Source organism: Diadema antillarum, unplaced genomic scaffold (genome assembly GCF_040938485.1).
Source record: "Diadema antillarum isolate AM-2024a unplaced genomic scaffold, OU_Dant_1.0 seq00001060_RagTag, whole genome shotgun sequence".
NCBI lineage: Eukaryota > Metazoa > Echinodermata > Echinoidea > Diadematoida > Diadematidae > Diadema > Diadema antillarum.
In genome coordinates, this window is record NW_027271887.1 from 273,217 (window position 1) to 295,732 (window position 22,516).

Genomic DNA, 22,516 nt, shown 5'->3' on the forward strand with positions numbered 1-22,516 from the left:
CATCCAGCCGTGACTGAGCAGAAACTTCAAAAATTCATAACTTTTTAACGGATTGTCCGATTTTGCTCAAACTCTCACTGATGTGTTCTACTAATATTGCTGCATTCACTCAACCCTCATGTCTATGAAGGTGAACTTGTCCTTTAAGGTAAGGACACGAATGCTGTGATATTTATCTCATCCAAAAAGCTCTTGCATAGAGGATGAGATGCTGCTCAGCTGATGAGTTGCATTTATAATCTTTCCATGATTGGAACATGTTTAAATACCCACTATCAAAACACATTTCCAAAAGCCTTTGTTGTTGTTATTTTTTTAACAAAGCTTCAAATGAGTAGTATGAATATTTACAGGCTGCACAGAAAGGAAGAAAAACGTCTGGTAGGTCTTTGGCTGTACAGACCCAAATTTGCAGTTCATAGAAAGGTATACCTTGCATATATTGAAATCACATGAAAGCTTGAGATGAGATGTTTACTTTCAGAACAAACTTCTGACATCTCATTACTGTTTTACTCATTACTCATTGTGTATGTCTTTGTTTTTTGAACAAAATAAAAATATTCCTAGTTTTAATACATATCTACATGTACAATGTGTAGCCTCAACATATTCAGTATGGTGTCTGAGTAGTCATTTACCATTCAGATCAAATTTTGACTCCATCTCAGGGATCTCGCCAGCGTATATCACCCTTGTCGGCCCCTACAAGCGTGCGGTTTGAAGAAGCAATTGCCGACAAGGCTAAAACTTGCCGACAAGGGTAACACCACGCGTGAACTTGCCGACAAGGGTAACTTGCTTGTAGAGCTAAGTTCGGACCAATTTCTCGCCTTTTTCAGTCTTTATTATCTGGCTAGAAAGGAAGCTAGATGTTGAAAGCAGCAGCAGTTTACATACTTATACAAGTGCAAAAATTTACCCATGCAGTCATCGCACCTATCACAACAACGCGGCTCAACAGAGCGACGTACTAGCTGATACCAGGGAGGTCTCACCTCCCTGCTGATACACACCACATCACACACTTGCTCACTCACATGCGCTCTGATTTGGGATCCACACACACATGCACAAGCACCCAGCCGGCCACTTACAGCCGCCTGTGCGTGTACAACGGTACAGTGTATTGTGAGAGGGAGAGAGAGGACGGAAAGAGAGGGTTGGAGGCCGAAGGAGGCTGAGAAAGGCTGACACGTGCTCGCTTGTTGTCACGCTTGTTGTCGGGTTACACAAAAACAAACGATATGAAATGCATGCCCCCCTCCGCCAAAGGTTGTATTTTTTGTTTTGGCTGCTTTGGTTTGTTTGTTAGTTTGTCTGCCTGTCTGTCTCTTTTTTCGCAAAATAAGTCAAAATTTGGGAACAGATTAGGATGAAATTTTCAGGAACAGTTGGTTGGTAAAATGGCGCAATGAACAGATGATTAAATTTTGATAGTGAGCAGGATTTATAATACCAACGAAATTCACCGCCAGGATCCAGGATCTTTAGACTTTGTTTCGTATATGTGAAAGGATTCGTATCAATTCTTTAGGAAGCTGGCCATCGGCAATGACGCAAAATTAGATGCGTTCAAAGCATTGCCGCAGAGAGAAAATTAACTCCATTTTTCGTTAAAAAAAGAAAAGAAAAAAGAACTTGCGATGGAGTAAGCAAATGCAAATTGTTATTTAGGTTTTGGTAGTTTCAGTGGGTTATTTTTTTTTTAAATCTAAAAGCCATGCGTTCCATTTTAGCCTTTTCAATTTCTATGGATTTGTAAACGTCATTCGTGAATATTCCATTTTCCTTCTCCGGGCCGAAATTTATAGTAATTCTGTCATGATGGTCTTTCAAGTTCAACGTATACGTAATGCTCCACGCGCTTCTGGCTTGGGTTTGTTAAAAGGTGGGTTAGGGGGCCTTCACGGGCAGAAAATAAATGATGATCATTCATCAATGTTCCCAGTTGGTTTACATGCTATGTACATGCTGTTTACGACCACTGAAGCAAGGTGGCAGTACGCGCGAGATTCTTTATCTGACACCTGGCTTTCGTGGAAATTTCATGGAAATTTCCACAAGCCATGATATCAAGTTTCCCCACTGCTTGAGGTCGTGTTTTTTTTTTATTCTTCATTACGAACATCAATTTGTTCAACTTGAAAAGTGTAGATAATTTGCTTTGAGGACGTGTTTCTTTCTTCTTCTTTTTTTTCATTGCAGCATCGGTAACATTTTGTTTTGTTCATCGTCCCTGCATGGCAGGGGTTCATGGGAGGAGAACGATAGGAATGACTGGGGAGAAAATAAACTGAAAGGAGGAAGCATCTTTTGAGCGAGCTGTCTTTGTTTTTCTCTACACCAGCATCAGTTATCGCCACCAAGATTCATTTTTTTTTTTTCGTTACTCCGACAGATTAATGATAAAATGATGCTAGATTCTTTATTCTGAAGGTTCGTTAATCCAAAAATGATTAAGAAAAAATGTCCGTTCATTTCACGACGAAATCAGTTTTGTTATTTCGAACGTTCTGCCAGTGAAATTTCGGAATAAAACGACGGCACAAAACAGCGTGTTTTCGTACTCTAAGGGTCTGTTATTCCGACAGAAGTAGTAATGATGAAATAATAAATTGTAGATTCTTTATTCTGAAGGTTCGTTAACCGAAAATTGAATAAAGAAAAATGTCCGTAAATTTCAAAACGAAATCAGTGCGTCATTTCAAACGTTTTGCCAGTGAAATTTGGGAATAAAACGACTGCCCCAAAACACTCAGTTGCAGTTTTCTTACTCTGAGGGTTCGTTACTCCGACAGATTAATGATAAAATAATGCTAGATTCCCTATTCTGAAGGTTCGTTAATCCAAAAAATGATTAAGAAAAAATGTCCGTTCATTTCACAACGAAATCAGTTTTGTTATTTCGAACGTTTCTGTCAGTGAAATTTCGGAATAAAACGACGGCACAAAACAGCGTGTTTTCGTACTCTATAAGGGTCTGTTATTCCGACGGAAGTAGTAATGATGAAATAACAATAGATTCTTTATTCTGAAGGTTCGTTAACCGAAAATTGAATAAAGAAAAATGTCCGTAAATTTCAAAACGAAATCAGTGCGTCATTTCGAACGTTTTGCCAGTGAAATTTGGAATAAAACTGCCCAAAAAACAGTTGCACTTTTCTTACTCTTAGGGTTCGTTACTCCGACAGATTAATGATAAAATAATGCTATATTCCTTATTCAGAAGGTTCGTTAATCCAAAAAATGATTAAGAAAAAATGTCCGTTCATTTCACAACGAAATCAGTTTTGTTATTTCGAACGTTTCTGTCAGTGAAATTTCGGAATAAAACAATGGCACAAAACAGCGTGTTTTCGTACTCTATATAAGGGTCTGTTATTCCGACAGAAGTAGTAATGATGAAATAATAATAGATTCTTTATTCTGAAGGTTCGTTAACCGAAAATTGAATAAAGAAAAATGTCCGTAAATTTCAAAACGAAATCAGTGCGTCATTTCGAACGTTTTGCCAGTGAAATTTGGAATAAAACTGCCCAAAAAACAGTTGCACTTTTCTTACTCTTAGGGTTCGTTACTCCGACAGATTAATGAAAAAATAATGCTATATTCCTTATTCTGAAAGTTCGTTAATCCGAAAATGATTTTAAAAAATGTCCGTTCATTTCACAACGAAATCAGTTTTGTTATTTCGAACGTTTCCGTCAGTGAAATTTCAGAATAAAACAACGGCCCCAAAACGGTTACAGTTTTCTTTTACTCTGAAGGTTCGTTACTGCCAAAGAATAACGATATAATACTTTAGATTCTTAATTCTGAACGATCGTTAATCGGAAAACGATAAAGAAGAAATGAAAACGGTTACAGTTTTCTTACCCTCAGGGTTCGTTGCTCCGAAAGAATAATGGCAAAATAATACTCTACATTCTTAATTCTGAATGATCGTTAATAGAAAAATTATAAAGGAGAAAATATTCGTTTATATCCAAACGAAATCAGTTTTGTTATTTCGAATGTTCTGCCAGTATAATTTCGGAATACAACAACGGCCCCAAAAGGGTGTTTTCTTATTCTGAAGGTTTGTTATTCTGAAGCAATCACGATGATAGATGATAGATTCCTTTCTGAAGGTTCGTTGATCGGAAAAGAAAAAAGAAAAAATGTTTGTTAATCTTCGAACGAAATCAGTTTTATTTTGAACATTCATCTGTAGTACCGACCTTTGGTGTTGTTGTTGTTTTCGATTACAAACCTTCAAAGTACTCATGAATCGTTTCATTTTATGATTAAACAAACCTTCGGAATAATGACCATCATTACATTTTTGTATGATATCTCTTTGATGTCACGGCCAAACTACCGCAGTATACCCAGAAAGGAAAGTGCAACCATGTCCCGAAAGTTCTCGATCGCTTCTCGCGCATCTGCATGCAATAGGCCTACCACGTGGTCGAGCAGACGGCGAGAAAGCAACACGGCGCGCGTTGTTGCGATGCAGAGACGGCTAATTAGTGCAACAGTGAAACAGGAAAGGCCTAAAAGAAATCGGAACCTCCACCATCGGCACCTACTTCTCTTTCATTTATTATTTAGGAACTGCCGCTAACAAAAGGTATGGAGTTTCTGCATTGTTTCTGTGAGAATATGCCCCTCACAACGTTCATTACATCTCCGTGAAAATGTCGCATTTAGTGGCATTTTAGCGGCGATTTATCTGTGTTGTATTGAGCATTAGCGAAGGCTTCCGCGCTTCGCGCGGGAGGGGGAACCCCCCTACCGTACCCACCCCCAGAACAGCGCGCATGAATGCCGACAAGCGTGAAGAAATTCCTGGCGAGAACCCTGCATCTTATGGGAAGATGAAAAAGAAAATGAAAAAAAAGCCAAACATTCTTTTTTTCCCGGTGAGACAATACTTGGACTTTGATGCACACCAGTACAGAGAAATGAGGTTTGACATACAATATACAAAACAGATCTGTCATTGGAGATGTATAGATGATGTAATAACTGTCTAGACTACTGGATAGTGAGTGGGTGGTTGCTTGGCTGTATGTTTACAATGCCTGGTGGAAGCAAATTAACTCCTAATCTAACAGTCATACATTGTAGATGAGATTTAATGTCCTGATTAATAAAACTAACTATGCCAGCACTGTCTGCTAACTCTGACACTCTGCCAGGTGATTATTTACTTTTCCAATAACTAAACCATAGAGAATATTGTGGTGAAGAGCATTTATGTTAACTGGAAGTTAGTTAACTTTGACAGCATTCATACCGTAACTTTTACCTTCATCCAAGTCGGCCAATTCAAACTTTAATTTAGAAAGTTAAATGGGCTGTAAACAAATTTCTCCCGGAGTCCAAATATTAGTCACAGTTATGAGGAGAGTTGACTCTGCTTTCAAACTGATGAAAGGTCTGCCAAAAGTGGATCTCTCTGACCTAGTTTGTCCAGTGAAATGAGTGCCAAGTCCCAAGAGACCGTAGGATGTATGATGATATCATAAGCTGAGTGCCAGAAGGGCACTAGATCACATTCTAAGATTTGAGCATAAATAAAAGTGAAACATTCAGTTTTCGTGAAATAAAAAGTTCATTTAATCAAAAGTGGGTAAATTATTTGTTCCATATATGAGGTAAAATACCGCCTTTGTGGTTATAACTTATAATTTTTAACATTTTACTGAAAATGAAAATAGTTTAAAATGGATACCGTAATGTAGAGGAGATCGATCTTTACAACATGGTACAAATAACCCACTAAAGCCCTTCTGGTTCCCCGCCGACAAGAGTTGCGTGGACCTTATACTGGTAAGTATCAAAACTTAATAGTAACTACTGTGAAGTACACAACAACAGTGGCTTGGTGGCATGTTTTTCCTTCAAACTACATGAAAAGTTCTTCATGTAAAGATCACTGCCCATTTTGGGAAAAGTGCTTTGTGGACTTTTCAATTGACCAAGGCAACAATGGCCACCTAAGTTTTGTAAGCCAGAGTACCATGGTAGATGTTGACTGGCATGGTAGGGAATATACAGCATGATCCATTCAAAAGGTTTGATCATGCTCATCAGGGAGGAAAGAAGTTGTTTAACAAAGTCAAGGGAACAATGGCTTCTAAAATCAAACCCTGAGATTACCAGTAGAATATTCTTCAGACAATAGAAGTCATAATCTGTTATATAGGTCAGTCAGAGCACTAGAGTTTTTCACGTCAGCCAGAATTTGAATCAGTTGTAGCCATTTTGGCAGGGCCACAAACAAGCCCACAGCTATGCACAAATCATTTAATGAGAGTTTTTGAGCCTCATTTGCACAGTGCCCACCCGACCTTGTATCACCTAATTTTATTACATGCTGCATTCCCAAATCATTATTCCATGCAGTATGCAAATCAACAAATACTCCTGTTGCAGCATTACATAGAATAAGAAAATGGTGAAACATTTTAATGAATGGCCTGCTGCTTTGCATTAATCCTTATCCAATCACTGACTGTTTTCATCTTAACTACTCATGATCTTATGAAATGATACCCTAGAAAGACTTTTACTCGCATTCTTCTTTGCAATAGGCATCCCATGCTCAGCATGAATCTATAGAAAAAAAAAATGATGTCAGTGCTATAGGCCTATGGCCAACAATATGTAACAGTTCATGATATGACCAGTAATACAATTGTTTACCAAAAATGTTCGATGATATTAAAGGAATGGTAGGTCCGAATTCTGGACCCTGCTAGTAGCCCCTTTGAGGACTAAAACCAGTCACTATTTTCAGTAATGAGTCGAAAGAAGGTCGAGATATTGTGGAAGTCACATTAAGCATCAACCTGCATACAATAGTGACAGCTACAGTAATGTTCAGATGTTGTCTGCTCCCCTAGGTCAACAACAGCTGTAGCCTCTAATTGGGGCCACACTAAATTGAATTGGTGCCTAGCCTCTGGCTAGAGAACGCTGGAAGAAAACCTTCATGTCATGTATGTGTGAGTGTATGTGTGTGTTTGTGTGTGTGTGTGTGTGTGTGTGTGTGTGTGTGTGCTCGTCAGACGAAATTCGGGGAAGTGTTGCAGCATAGTGAGAAAACTCCAGATGGTACTGAGACACAGTTCTGTGTGTACGTTGTACTATCAAGGGATGTATTAAAGGGCACTGAATCCGTAGAATCACTGAGACATGACACATTACACTGTCATTGTATAGCAGCAAGAAGTCATTGCTCATTTTTAATGTTAGGTTTTTTTTTTATATACTGCTTGGCCTTTGCTATGTACACTGCATTATTGATGAGATACAAAACATTTTTTGTTTGTTTTGATAATCAATTCACTTTTACTGTCACTTTACCACAATAGTTCAGAGTCTAGTCACTCTTCATTCATCCTGCCTTTATCAATATCATCTGGGATGATTAATGAGCTGTTTTTTTGTTGCTGTTGATTTGCTCCTGGCTTGCCTATCTTGGCAACAGCATCTCTCCTGAACCACAAAGAGTCTTCCAAATATGAGTTTTAAAAACCTTTTTGCAGTCAGCGATGAATATTTTTGTAGTGGATAAGAGACAATAAATAAGGACAAAAAATGGGATATGAAATGAAATACACTTGCTGTGCATACTGTAAGGTGCTTATAGCACATGGCCCCCAAGTTCTCTGTCACACCGTAACCAGAATATTCTGGTTCCTGCATTGTAGATGCACAAGTCACCTTCCTCATGTGTTGGCATGCACATGTTATGACATAGTAGCAGCAGTAATCCTGCGGCCAAAGTAGCAGACACCTACGGACAGTGGCATTAACCGCCGGTGGGACGTGAGGCGCCCACGGTTCAAGTGTGGGGAGAGGATTACGGCGGGCCCGCGCCACTGCCGTGTGGGCTGCAAAACTGACTGTGGACAGCCCTGTGCTTGTTAGCTGGCTTAGCAGCTAGCTAGCTGGCTTAGCAGCTAGCTAGCTAGAGATCAAACTGAAAGGGTGTTCACCCTGGCCTGTGTGAAGTAGGGATGATCAGACAGCGACTGGTGCCAAATGGAGCCGGCCTTCCCTGAAGTGGTTGCACCGAGATGACGGCACGGTGACCACCACCGTCTGGTGATGTCACTGCCGACCGTCTCATGGTGCCGCGCGGCTCCATCACCCACTTCATTTTTAATTCATTCTTTCCATTGCTGGATTGACAGGAAACACTTGTTTTAACTATCATATCAAATTACAATTTGCCTGACATTCTAGGCAAATTGCTGCAAACTACTGAAGTTATTGATTGGTTTCTCTCTTTGTTGACACACTATATGCAAAACTTAAATGACTTAGGTGGTTGTCAGATGTTACCGCCTTTTACACCAAGAATTGTCCCTCTTGGCTGTATATATTATTTGTTTTTCCTCTTTTGTGTCTTGTTTTCATTGTTGATTTTTTTTCTGCCATGCATGGAGAGAAAGTGAGGATGGATAGGCACAGTTCAGTGGTAATGGAATTGTGTTCGGAAGCGTAGAAATAATGAGCCAATTTTTTGCATGAACATGATAGTGGTGATGAATTCAAGGTCAAAGGTCACTGTACTCTAGTTGAACATTATAGTTTTCTAGCCATGTATTCATTTATGTGTGTACAATGGTGATATCATTTGGTTAGAGAGATAGAAATGAATCAATCTATCAGTTTCACAGAGATGACAGATGAAAGGTCAATATCAAAGGTCATCAAAATTTGACTGAATGTTTTTACCCAATCGTCAAAATTTGCATGCTGTTAAAACCAACCACCACAAATCACAATATCACAACCCTAACCCTAACCTAATTCCTTGGTGAAAATAAGACCGGAGCAATTGTCACAGGAGCAAATGTCTTGTCACCGTCATCTCCAGAATGGGAAATCCTATTTTTCTGCTGAAAAAAAAGCAAAAAATTGATGATACGTTTACTTCTTTCTCGTTCTGTTCATATGATTGATGATGAATAGAACCTCTGGCAAAATTATCATGCATGTCCTAATTTGCAAAATATTATACTTGCAAAATAGATGGCATATGCAGTATGCTGTTGCCTTTGTGTGCAGAATCCTTGAAATGATTACTTTGGAGTGTTTGTGAATGATAGGAGGAAAAAAAAGCGAAAGTGAATGTTCTTGCATCATTTTCATATGGAAATATACCTCTGGTGTGGGTAACTGACTGAGAAGGACCGTCAGTTATTTCACTGTGAAGACACATGGAACATAATTTTCTTTGCGTATGTTTCTGTCTAAAGCATGTGTCATACTGTATTTATGTACATCAAGTAGACCGTGAGAAAATTTCACATACATGTAGTTCCTTCAGGGAAGCTACAGTTGTATTCATTGTAATCAACTTTATGTTTTCTTTCTGTTTTAAACCTGGAAGATATTTATCAGACACATTGAAAGGAGGAAGTGAATCTTGTGTTATAAGTTTAATGCGATGAGCCAATCATGTAAGCAGCATGTACTATCATACCAGCATTGTGATTTGAGAATACTGCCACATGGTACCATACATCCCCACCTCCATTTCCCCTACCTAGAAAAGGGAAGAGCAGGCTACAGAAATCAACTGATAGTCTCAAAGAACATAGAATTTTAGATTTTTCACAACACTATTGTCTTCAAACACGCCTCCCCATCTTCACAATTTGTGAAGCATGATTTGTTGCTTTTATTTTCTGTGGTAGTACAGCCATTTTTATTGTTGACAGCAACACCGTGGGAAAATTTTACCATACTAGCACAAAATGGCAGTTCCTGTAAACTGTTCATGCATAAACAAAGAGGTCATTGAACTTAAAGGGAAGGTTAATCCTGATATTCACTGAGTTTGACTTGACTTGCACAAGATCAAATTTTAGAAGGTACAAAGTTGAAGGGAATTACATATTAATTCTATATCTATAGGGAGGTACATGTCTTCCTCTTGAATAGCTGTAGATATAGATTGTGTTTGAAGAACCCTGTCTAACAACTCTGATGAGTATGTTGGTTTTGGAACTGAACATGATGTTTTCACAAATGATTTTTATCCATAGAGATAAGAGGAGAGAAGGAGATCACACAAAGAGTCTGGCAAGACGCGTTCATCAATGTCAAAAGATATTTGCAAACCTTTCAGTTTAAATGAATGTGATAATAAAGGCTCTTCAGTGTTAAAAAACAAACAAACAAACTAGCAAATTATGACTGTTTTCTATTCTTTCAATACATTTGCTACTTTTGTGCTTGCTTGTTTTTATGTGCAGCATAGATTCAGGGCCCTGTGGCTGAAGGTTTTCAAAACTAACATAAAAAATCAGTTTGAAGTGCTTCATTGTCTTTGTAAGTTGGCTATACTTTTCTATTGAGGTCATGTTCTATCCTGTAGGGAAACTTCAGCATATACTGCGGTTTCTTATACCTTATCATTTTTGGTGCTCCAGGATCGTTGACAATTTTTCGTTTTTCTGGCTTGCGTTGCTTTTTTTTCAGATGGGAAGAGCGAACATCCACCTCAGGGAGAGTATACTACGTCAATCACCTCACACGAACCACCCAGTGGGATAGGCCAACAAGGTATGATGAAGATGAATGATTCCGAGTACTACCGTCATATCATCCTATTGTAGACTACGTAGCTGTTGAGACCACTTTACATCTTGAAGGACTTCTAAACTTGATCTCTTCAAAGCAATTCACATTTAGTTTTTCTTCCTTCATGTCTGTAATGTGCTCTCTTCCTGACTAATGTAGACAGGTTTGAGTTTATTTCCTCTTTATGATTTGTGTCTGTCTTTAATTTGCCTATCGATTGTGGTACCTAATGTAGTCCCTTGTCTGGAAATCTGGTTTTCATTTTCATTATGGAATATTTATGTCAGTTTAGTTTTATATGAAAACCTCAGCAATTTTTTATTGGTGTATTATGTTTTCATACATCTAGATTTTTTAATTAAATTCTCCGACGTGGTAAATGATGACAAAAAAATTCACAGTAAATCGTAAAATTAGTTTCCTAGTTTTTATAGACTGGTTGTTGTAATTACAGGTTAAGGTGAAAAACATGTAGTTTTCATATGTGAGTGTTTTCTTTGTTCATCATTGTGGGCTTTGTGGTTTTTCTCCATAGACCTGCCACAGAGTACTCACAAGCTCCGTTATCACGAACGTCAGCCCATGCCAACGGTCACCACTACCACCACCGCCCAGCATCCCACCACAACCACCATCACCACCACCAGGGCCGACCCAGCTCCAGCAGTGAAGGGGGAGGGGGAGGAAAGGGGGTTAGTAACAGCAGTGGTAGTGAGGAGGGTCCCAGGGGGCGGTCTGGGGCGGCGAGTCGGCGGGATGTGTACGGGGAAGAAGCACTGCAGGCCTTAGAGAGGCACTACCGGCGGCAGTCCTCTCGGATGCGTAACTACATGAACCGCTCCACCCTGCACCGCGTCATTGACTTGCCTGAGGGTTACGGTAAGTCCACCAGCACTGTTTTGTTTCTCCCCTACATCCCCATTAAAGTGTGATGTAGATGTTTGTGGGAGCATGAAATGCTCTAAGAATGGAAGTGGAAGTGACATGGCTGCCAATCAAATAATTATTATTGCTATTATTATTATTATTATTATTCATTCAGCCAAATGAAAATCACAATAACAGTTACATAACATACATTTACATGTAATGATACAGTTGACATATAATACAAAAAGTATGATCAGGGAAGCAAGTTGGGGCTCACAAAAAGTAAATATTTTTACTGTTTATTGTAGACATATTACAGCTGAGGTAGGAGATTGCCTCAGGACAGAGTTGTGTGTTAAAGGGATGGTACAGTATTGGTGGAGATGAGAATTGGGCTTTTAACTTTTTTGCGAAATACCAAGAAAAACAATTATGAAATAGTACAGAGCATACCATTTTAAGAGGAATTCAAAGTTTATTTGATGAAAAATCGGGTTCAGAATGACTGAAAACATTCAAAAAACAAAGAAAAGCAAAGCGATCGTAATAAAATGTGGGTTCCACACTTTATTAGAATCGCTCGGTTTTTGGATATCTCAGCCATTTCAAAAACCAATTTTTCATCAAATAAACGTTGAATTCCTCATAGAATTACATGCTCTTTCATATTTCAGAAGAGGTTTCTCATTATCTCATCAAAAAAAATGTTTAGAAACCTGAAATTAGGTCTCAACCAAAACTAAATGATCCCTTTAACACTGTGCAACCTTATACAATGTATTAACCTCAGCTGGCATTGCATATAATCTGTTGTGTGTCTTCACGTGTACAGACATATCACCAGTAATGATGGAGTTGTCATTCATGTTTTTAAAATTTTCAGAGCAAAGAACCACTGCACAGGGCCAGGTAATACTTCCTGGACACGAGTACAGGGGTCAGCACGTGGCACGACCCCCCACGGATGCCCCGCGACCTCCACATCAACGAGGCCGACCATTGGAGGTCTGCCGGTCCGGCTGGGAGATACGCCACACTGCCAACGGGGCGTCGTCTACTTCGTGGACCACAACAACAGGACCACGCAGTTCACCGACCCACGGCTAGATGCCAACATCATCAACAGGGCAATTTCAAAGTAAGTCCTATGCCTGAGTGCTGCTCCTCACGTGAGATATCACAGCTATGAAGCTTGGTTCTCAGAATTCTACAAGAGTACCACTTACTGCATGTTTTTGTTGCTTCATTAATCTCCTTTGTCACCTATAATAACAACCAATTGAAATATTTATGCTGTGTAATAAATGGTAATGTGGAGAGTGAGAGACAAATATTATTGAATTACCAGTAGTTTTTTTTTAGCCATTATGTTTTTATTCCACTTTCACATCTCTAGTGGAAGATTCCGTCCATTTAGTTTAGAGTTCATCTTACAGCTTCTCCATTTGGCTCAAATTCTTCAAGTAGTATGAACAGAATAGATCATTTGTTTCGTCATAAACCTGATCATGTTACAGGAAAATGTAATGAGTTCAAACCATTGAGCCTGACACGTGATGCTGAGTGTCTGAATGGACGTGGGAAGTTTGGCAAGTCATTATTTTTTTGTTTGTTTGCTCTACAGAAAATGCCTCCCAAATATTCAATGGCAGATATTGTGGCTAGATGCAAAGTCAGTCCAAGAATGGCTAAATTCAAAGCAAGAGTATGATGCAGTTCTAAAGCCGGTCACTGCTGGCATTGGTTTTGTACATGCACTCCCATTATAGATAGGACACTTGCTTCTATTGAATTGACATCATAATGCATATTTCTCTTTTGGGGCCCACAGAGTTAATGGCAATAGCATGGACTCGTCACCGGTCCCCAAATACAAACGGGACCTGGTCCAGAAGATCAAGCTGCTGCATGCCGAACTGGCCACAGTCCAGCCTCAGACCGGTCACTGCAGGATAGAGGTGTCCAGGGAAAACATCTTTGAGGTGAGCATTCTAACAGACAGAAGTGTGTTTTTGCCCAGGGGTATGACTCTGCTAAATTTCTCTGTGAGGGTGGTAGCCCTCTTCTTTAACTTGTCTGAGGTTATACAAAGTTTGGTTCTGAAGATAACATAATATATATATGATCATCTGAAGAGTGCTGGTCAAATTTTAGCTCAGAACCTCCCACTGGTTTCTGCAAGTAGTCATGGAATGTTGCAGTTGCCGGGAACCCTTGATACATATATTTCAGTTTCCATGTTTATTATTATCAGTTAACCTGCCTTAGTATATCACTTATGTGACTGTTTGTAATGATAAAAGTGAGTTTCCTGTGAAAAGTATAAATTTGATGGTAATATCTTTGGATCCTTTATTAATACTATGGCCCTATCATGATTCTCTTTCACATACAGGAGTCATACCGGCAGATCATGAAGCTAAAACCCAAGGACCTGAGAAAGAGGCTGGCCATCAAATTCAAGTCGGAGGAGGGGCTGGACTATGGGGGCATTACTAGGGAGTGGCTCTACCTCCTCTCCCACGAGATGCTGAACCCTTACTACGGTCTCTTCCAGTACTCACGGGATGACATCTACACCCTACAGATCAACCCTGATTCAGGTGTCAACCCGGTAAGAATCGTTGGTCACCTGCGGCAAGCTTTTCTCTGTTTGCGAAAGATGACTTGAAGTTGTAATTGATGCCCTTGACTTATCATCATGTTCAAAGAATGTGAATTCATCCTCTTGAATATCATCCTTCTGTTGACCATCTAAGGTTTATTGTGACATTTACTCATCAGTGAGACAAGGAAAAATTTGCTGCTTCCAGATGTGCATACCAGTGTAATACTGTATAAGCTGTTATTTTCGCGTACATGGACATTTTCGCGAATGAGGAGGTCATGGACATTTTCGCAAGATGTTGCTTTTGCAAATGACACCGAATCTATGACAAGTGCACTATTACCATGACGCACAGTAACATTTTCACGTGTTGTTAAATTTGCTGTACAACAATGATTCGCAAAATTCGGGAAAATTAAACCCTCGCGAAAATTACAGCTTATACAGTATTGAAACGTAGCACCGTCATCTTTTGTATCCAGTCTAGTGGGTAGTTTATTCAGCATTTTTTCTCCACATGTTGCCCTACTATAATGCAAATGTAATCTTTGTTGGATATGAAATGAATGAGTTGGAGTGGTAGGTCTTTGACACGTCTTCAGTTTGCATTCTGTCAACACCTCTCTCCCCTCTCTCTCTCCCACACAGGAGCACTTGTCCTACTTTCACTTCGTCGGGCGGGTCATCGGTCTGGCTATCTTCCATGGTCACTACATCGACGGGGGCTTCACCATGCCGTTCTACAAGCAGCTGTTGGGCAAGCCAGTCAGCCTGGAGGACATGGAGACGGTGGACCCAGAGGTCTACCGCAGCCTTATCTGGATGCTGTGAGTAGCTGCCAACAGAGGGCGACATTCTCTCATGATTCTGCCCAACAGGCAACATTCTTTCTTGATTTAAGCCCCATACAGAGGGGCTACCGAGTTCAGTAGGCCCTATGTGGTTTGAATCCAAAAGATTATTGTTTGTGTGCATTCAGTGTTGAGGGGTGTTTGCTAAAGCAACTATTATTATCAGAAAAAGATTATAAATGCAGAGGGGGAAAGATGAGATATAACAGATTGTTGTTAATTGTCATCCCCTGTTATTTTTGAAAATTACAACTGCTGATCCACCGGTCCCAATGGTTTCTTTTTTTCCCCAGTATGTTTGTAAAAATTTCAAATCGGCAGTTGCGATCTTTGAAAATACAGAGGGCGACATTTGATAACAATTTGTTGCAGCACAACTTTTGATATCAATCAAACTGTGTAAGGAGCAGGATAATTTCATGTGTGCAAAATGAAGCAAGTGAAGTGAATATATCCAGTGAATTATGTTCACAGCTGTGATTGTATATTCGTAAAGTAATGCTGAAAGTAAACTACAACTAAGACATCAGAGAAGGAAGAAAGTAAGTCTTGATATAATGAGTTAAATAGATATTGCAAAATTGTGATAGAGGAACATGGATCTACATTAATTTCAACTCTTGTAAATGAGAGAGCAAGATCACATCTGGTTGAATTGAAATATGCTTTTATGCAAAATTTCTCAATGGAAGAGGTTTGTCATCCTCACAGGTCAACAAGTATTAGCCAATCCTAATTCACCTGCCTAGATGGTGTTTTCTCGTACTCAACAATGCTATTGTGTGTTTCGTGTACATTGTCATACTAATACAGGGAGAACGACATTACGGATGTGTTAGAGAACACCTTTGCAGTGGAACACAACTCATTTGGACAGATGCAGGTACATGAACTCAAACCCAACGGCATCAGCATCCCAGTCACAGAGGAGAACAAGAGGAAATATGTCAAGTGAGTCTGCCCTCTGTCTTACTGTAAAACCAGAAATGTTCGCGTGCATTTTATTGTTGCAAATTTCGCGAGAGCCAAGATTTGCGAAAATAAAATGCATGCAAGGTTTTTGTCTACACTATAATGAATTGGATGCCACTGGCAACTCACAAAAAAAGTTCATGCCATGGAAAAGGCTGTCAGCTCCAATTTGTGAAAATTTCTTGCCGGGAATGTTGTTTGCTTTACAGTATATCACCAGCTAAGCAAAATAGGCCACAAAGACCATGGATGATTTCAAGCTTGGTGCTAGTGCTGGTGTTAGTGTTGTTTCAAAACTAGCACTTGCAATACACCAGTGGGGTCAGGTGGTGTATTTAGGTTGACCTCAAAACTATGAGGAAGGTCCACTAGCTGGGGTTGGGCCCGGTGTTGAATGTCGTCTTCTGAACCAAACTCCACTGTATTATTTGGTGATTTACATGCTTTTTCCCCATTGGCTAGCACCGTCCCCCAGGAAGTATCAACATGTCATTTCAAATTTGGTGTTGGGGTTAGCACTGTTGTATGTATAGAAAACATCATATTCATTGCCCATGGAATGTGCAGAAACACTCTAGACATGGCCATATATTCGTGAGCCTGGGAGCAAAACTATGATCATTGTATTTTAGGGAAGTGATGGAATTTGTGGCATTTTATTCTGTTTTCCCATCATGTGTCTAAAACTAAGCAGTCATGGCTTTATCTTGTCTTATTTGACTTGAATCTAATGCCTCTTTTTTGTGTGTGGTTGCATTCTTTAGCGCCTATATTCCCAGGTATCCTAATTCAAATGAATATGTTGTCATTAAAAAATGTTAATCATAAATGTGATAGCAATGTTTTCTTCTTTGCCCACAGACTCTTTGTCCAGTGGCGCTTCCTGCGGGGGATTGAACCCCAGTTCCTGGCCCTGCAGAAGGGCTTCCATGAACTCATCCCACCCAGGCTGCTCAGACCCTTTGATGAGAGGGAGCTAGAGGTGAGCCCATGTTGCCTGTCTGGCGGATAACATGCTATATATCTTCAAAGTGTTGTCATTCTAGCTGTGCCCAAAATCTGTTGAAAGTCTTTCAGGTTGCAGACCTCATACAGAATTGGCATTTGTGTGATTATCATGACATTAGCAAATGTTCCCTCCATTCGTGTATTTCTCTGATCTCTCTTCCTCTCATCTCTTCTCATCTGTCCTTCATCTCCCTCATATCTCTCCCTCATATCTCTCCCTCATCTCTCCCATATCTCTCCCACATCCCATATCTCTCCCTCATCTCTCTCTCATCTCTCCCTCATCTCTCCCTCATCTCTCCCTCATCTCTCCCTCATCTCTCCCTCATCTCTCCCTCATCTCTCCTATATCTCTCCCATATCTCTCCCACATCCCACATCTCTCTCTCATTTCTCCCTCATCTCTCCCTCATCTCTCCCTCATCTTTCCCTCATGCCTTTTATCTCTCCTCATCTCTCCTCATCTTTCTCTCATCTCTCCCATATCTCTCCCTCTTCTCTTCCATGTTTCTCCTTCATCTCTTCCATATCTCTCCCTTATCTCTCTCTTATGTTCCTACATCTACCTCTCTCTCATCTCTCCCTCATATCTTCCTCATGCTCCTTCATCTCTCTCTCATCATTGAATACTTTATATAATTTTGCCACACAGCTTCTCATCAACGGTCTCGGCAAGATTGATGTTGAGGACTGGAAGGCCAACACCAGACTGAAGAACTGCTCACCAGACACCAGCATTGTCAAATGGTTCTGGCAGGCAGTGGATTCTTTTGATGAGGAAAAGAGGGCGCGGCTACTCCAGTTTGTCACAGGAACATCCAAAGTCCCTCTAGAGGGATTCAAGGCTCTACAAGGTAGATATCTTTCCCAACTTTTTTGTTTCTTTCCCTTTTTATGTCCCCGCCAGGAAGTGTCACTGTAGGCAGTATGTTGTCAGAACTAATATTTGTGATTTTAGTCTAAAAGGGTAACAAACAAAACCCACATCACAATGATTGTCTGTGTTTGCAACAGGCTGTAAAATTCATTGAAGTATCAGTAGTCCAGTGTTTTCAATGTGTGTTAGTTGCAGGCATGGTAAATCCCTCTTCATAAACATTCAGAGAAACAAAGGGCCATCAAGTGAAACAAGATTATTTACCACTAAGTTTCCCAACATTTTTGATTGCTCTAAGAGGTGACTTTTACAAATCTTTTGTTTGTTAGCGTTCAAAAGATTTAGGAAAAAGAGGATGTTGCAGTCAATACAAATGCTTCCAATTTCAACCCATTAGTGAATATTTTGATGTGCCTATCAGTGTTCTATGAAATCTGTGCATCAACAGTTAGCCCACTTAATGTGTGTGAAGAACCCTACATCACAGTTGAATACTGTATACACCATACATTTTGCAAGTCTAATTTTTTGAAAGTGGGGACTTCCCGACAATTTCATGACCGGTGAAATTCTTGATCGTAGAGCGCAGCAATGAAAAGAGACCTGCAAGTTTCATTCATGTGAAAGTCAGAGTTAATAATGTGCTTGTTTGTAAATTTGCGAATAGTACACGACATGTGAAATTCGTGCAAATTAAAACCTCAGGATGTATACAGTATCAGACAGTCACTAAGACAATTTCTCCCCTTTTTATCAGGTTCCACAGGTGCCATGAGTCCTAGACTCTTTACCATCCACCTGATAGATGCAAACACAGACCTCCTCCCTAAGGCCCACACGTGGTAAGTTTGCAGTTTGACCATCTACGTAGTAAGGGGAGGGGAAGGAGAGCGGGCATTTCTGTAGGGGCACAATCCACATCAGATGAAGTAAAGAAAATGAGCAGGTCTGGTATCCCTGGGAACAAGAAAATACCACAGACTTATTTTCAATTCTTTCATTCTTAAGTGATACTCAGTTTTGAGAGATATTTCTTTATTCTGACAATATTGTGAAATCAGGTTCATGCAGCGGTAGGCATGCATCAATGAGACTGCCATTATTGACTTAACATGTCGAAGATGGTAGCCTCAGATCGTAGGATATAAATATGATAATTTCAAGTTGGGAAAGAAGAAGACACATCGCTAATAAAACTTTAGATGTTCTTTTTAATGGACTGACCTGACTTCATATAGGGTGCATGATGTCCAAAGACCATAAAATTTAAACTTAGTTAATGAAAGATGGTGTGGCCGCAGTGTTAAATATCAAATTCTAGTTAGATAATAGAATCGGTTGTACTAAGTGATGTGAGGGGCAAAAAGACCCAGCTTGAGTAATGCATGTTGATAACTTGATGCCAAGAGTGTCTCATTTAAATTGATCCTGAATCTGAAGATGATTTAGCAATGATATGCCTAGAATTGTCTCAATTTGTACAAATGCTTGCCTCACTGACAAATCTCCCTTTGGTATCCTACCCAGCTTCAATCGCTTGGACATCCCACCGTATGAAAACTACTCCAAGTTTCTGGACAAGCTCACGTGTGCAGTGGAAGAAACATGTGGATTCACCGGAGAGTGATGGCTTGCCCTCAAATCCAGGCACGAAGGGAAACGGAAAAGGGAGAACCCTCATAGCATGTAATCACGTGCTGTGAAAATGTGTGGACAAAACACGCAAGTGGTGCGTTCTCAAGGAAAGCAAGTGCGACCTCCTGTGAAAAACTGAACACTACAACAAACAACACAAAATGAAGTGCTCCTTAATCAGACAGCGGAACAGTTCTTTTGACATGTGTTTTTGTTTTGCATTAATGCTGTCGTCGGTTGTATTTTGTATTCCTGACAGGTTTGATCGCCATTTAAGTCGTGTTTAAAGAGGGAGAGTTCACACGTGTTGCTCTATGTGGATTGCCAGAGCTTGTTCTCTCTGTGAGACTAGATGTGCTTCCTCTGTCGAGATCAGTTTTCTGGTGTGAATTGATCCTCCAGAAGTGAAGGGGAGAAGACTCCCAGGTGATGTGTTCAGACAGTGAAATAAGGAAGGGTTCAGTCTTTGTATCCAATATTTCCTATTTTGACCAGCATCTGGTGCAAATTGAGGGATGAATGTTCAAGAAAAAAACATGAAGATTTCATGAGCAGACAAGTGGTCTGCTAACTTTATATGAGAAGTGATTTTTTTTGAATGGATAATAGATATTCTTCTGAGAGAGTTATCATTTGATATTAATTTCAATTTTGATTTGCTTTAATTTATTTATTTTCTGGTTTTTTTTTTTCATGAGGCTCATGGATGAATTTTGATTGGAACAGGACCATGGTTTTACCCAGTGGCCATTAAAGGCACATAGAGCCTGAATTTTAGAGGGAGCTGTTGATTGTCGATGTAAAGCAAGTTAACTGTCAATCATAGTAGATCGCCGGCGGATAGCGCATGTGCTATCTTTTGCACAGGTTCAATAGCAATGCATAATTTGCTGCACGCTGAACCAGCCGGAAACAACTGCCGAATCAACAGACAACGTGATTTTGACATTTCTACCGTTTTCGACATGCTCTCTGTACAAATCGGCTTTATTCAGACGTTCAGATCATGCTGTCTATGTAAGCATTGAAATAATCCAGCAGCGCCAACTGTAATGCTGGGTCAGTGTGCCTTTAAAGAGACTAGAGATGCATGTAGCTACCCAGTTTCTTATCTACACCATGTGTAGCATTGACACTTATAAAGCAAACTTCTGGCTGATATGGTATTGTTTTACCCAGTGCAAAAATAGAATGAGATTAGCTAAGTGTCTTGGTGCATTTCTTTTATAAGTTTATTTGGAAGTGATGCCCAAGAGAGGGACTGCTTTTCAAATTAGGCCATCAAAGGACAAAGAGTTCTTTGATTGCATCCTGTTGGATGTACACATCATCAGACAGTGGATGCTGGGAATGAGTACATCATTCAGGAGTAGTGATCATGTGGTAATGAGGAGAAATCAACTCGACTGCCTCCACTCTATCAGATTGGAGCCCAGAAAATTGTCACTCAGTCCAGGGCCCTGTTTTATGAAGAGTTAAAATTGATTATATAGTTGATTTCAAATGTAAGTCTATGGCAGCATGTGTAGTAAGGAAATTTAAAATCGATTTTATCTTTTGATAAAACGGGGCCCTGGAGTGTTTTTTGTAGGACAAGTGAGAAGAGACCAGAAGTTTAACTGTGCGCTAAAACTTAAGCTGCAACAGAGCAGTGCCCAGGCGAAATTGACCAAACACTCCCTGCCCAGCCCCCAAATGAGCTATGTTTTGTTTTTGTTTTTTCTTGTTGTTACCATAGTTTAAGAATATTTTGACATTTGAAACTTTTGTTTGTTAGATTTTTGAAGCATGTCATTGTGGTGCTTTTCTAATTGTCCTGATGTTTCAAAATACTTGAACCCTGCACACTTCCCTGCTTCTAAACCTGAAAAATGACCTTCTATTTTATCTGATGACTAGCTTTGTAACTGTGTCTGTGGTAGGCTTTTTGAAATAAGGTGAATAAGATCATAGAGCCTTGGAACGTATGTTGGAAATCATTGAGAAGATAAGAATGATATATTCATAAAATCAATGATTGACAACTTTTTCAGGCTTTTGTGAAGACAGGTCACCAGAAAAAGTTTGCTGGATGTTTAGTTTAGGTTATGTATTAGTTGTGATGTTTTTAGCAATCTCCGTGAAGTGGTGCAGATAAATAGCTCGGTTCCCCGTTTCAGCTTGTTATAACAAAGTAACACAAAGTCCATTGATTTTAACCCGTTGAGGACAGGCTGATTTTGCTACAACACACATTTCCCAAAGACATGTGCCCGAGGATACTTGGGACTAATCTTCAACAGCCTAATTGCTTTAAGAATTCCACAAACAAACAAACAAAATACTTGCTCAGTCTAGTGGGGTGTTGCAAGAAAGTTGCAATCGATTGCAAGTTGCAACTGATTGTTACTGGCCAATCAAAATCATTGCTGCATGCATGTCTTCTTAAAAGGGCAGACCCTGAGCCAATCAGAATGGTTGTTTCAAAATTAGCAATTATTTGCAATTGATTGCAACTTTCTTGCAACACCCCATAGGACAGCTAGGTCTGCAGCTGGTCACATGACAGATCATGTGATCTACCTTTGTCCTCCTGACCATCAAGCCCATGTTGAGGTGCACTGAAGAGGTTAGAGACTAACTGGATTACTGTTTACTGCTGCACACAAAAAAGTGCAGATGTTTTGCAATTATAAAGAGTTTTTGCTTCATCATACACTGTCTTTGTGTGTGTGTGTATGGGTGTTTGGGTGGTGGATGAACAAGATAGAGGCTCGTTATTGGGATATTCATCTGATATTTCAGTTTATTTATTCAGCACTGTGGGGGTTAAAATTGACTTTGTTGGAGTGTTAGTCTATGGGAGAAAGCAACAGGGTACTCCAACAATGTACCTATTGTGAGTTTGTGTGTCTGTGTGTGTATGCAACAAAGGATGAAGTGTCTGATATGAATTAGCATTGTGACTGACTAGCACTGTTGTTTCACACTCCTCTTATTGTTGTGTTTTCACACTGAACAAGTTAAAATATCAAACAAAAATCTATGTACAGTGAGGTACATGTGCAGCAGCTTTTCCTCTCAGAAGTAGCCAGGTTTTTGCATTCTTTTGTTTTCATTGCT

The 22,516-nt window shown here is 39.8% G+C and overlaps 1 protein-coding gene across 1 annotated transcript in view; it reads left to right on the forward strand.

The window, feature by feature from the left end:
- LOC139743246 (E3 ubiquitin-protein ligase SMURF2-like) overlaps positions 1-20,028 on the forward strand; it is a 73,789-nt gene extending 53,761 nt beyond the window's left edge. Inside the window, 13 exon segments of the mRNA XM_071653743.1 lie at positions 10,492-10,575; positions 11,129-11,472; positions 12,347-12,375; positions 12,377-12,460; positions 12,462-12,601; positions 13,295-13,445; positions 13,859-14,077; positions 14,720-14,898; positions 15,736-15,873; positions 16,756-16,876; positions 17,555-17,756; positions 18,537-18,621; positions 19,307-20,028. Coding sequence (XP_071509844.1) covers positions 10,492-10,575; positions 11,129-11,472; positions 12,347-12,375; positions 12,377-12,460; positions 12,462-12,601; positions 13,295-13,445; positions 13,859-14,077; positions 14,720-14,898; positions 15,736-15,873; positions 16,756-16,876; positions 17,555-17,756; positions 18,537-18,621; positions 19,307-19,406 — 1,876 coding nt within the window. The 3' untranslated portion in view covers positions 19,407-20,028.
- The last annotated feature ends 2,488 nt before the right edge of the window (positions 20,029-22,516 follow it).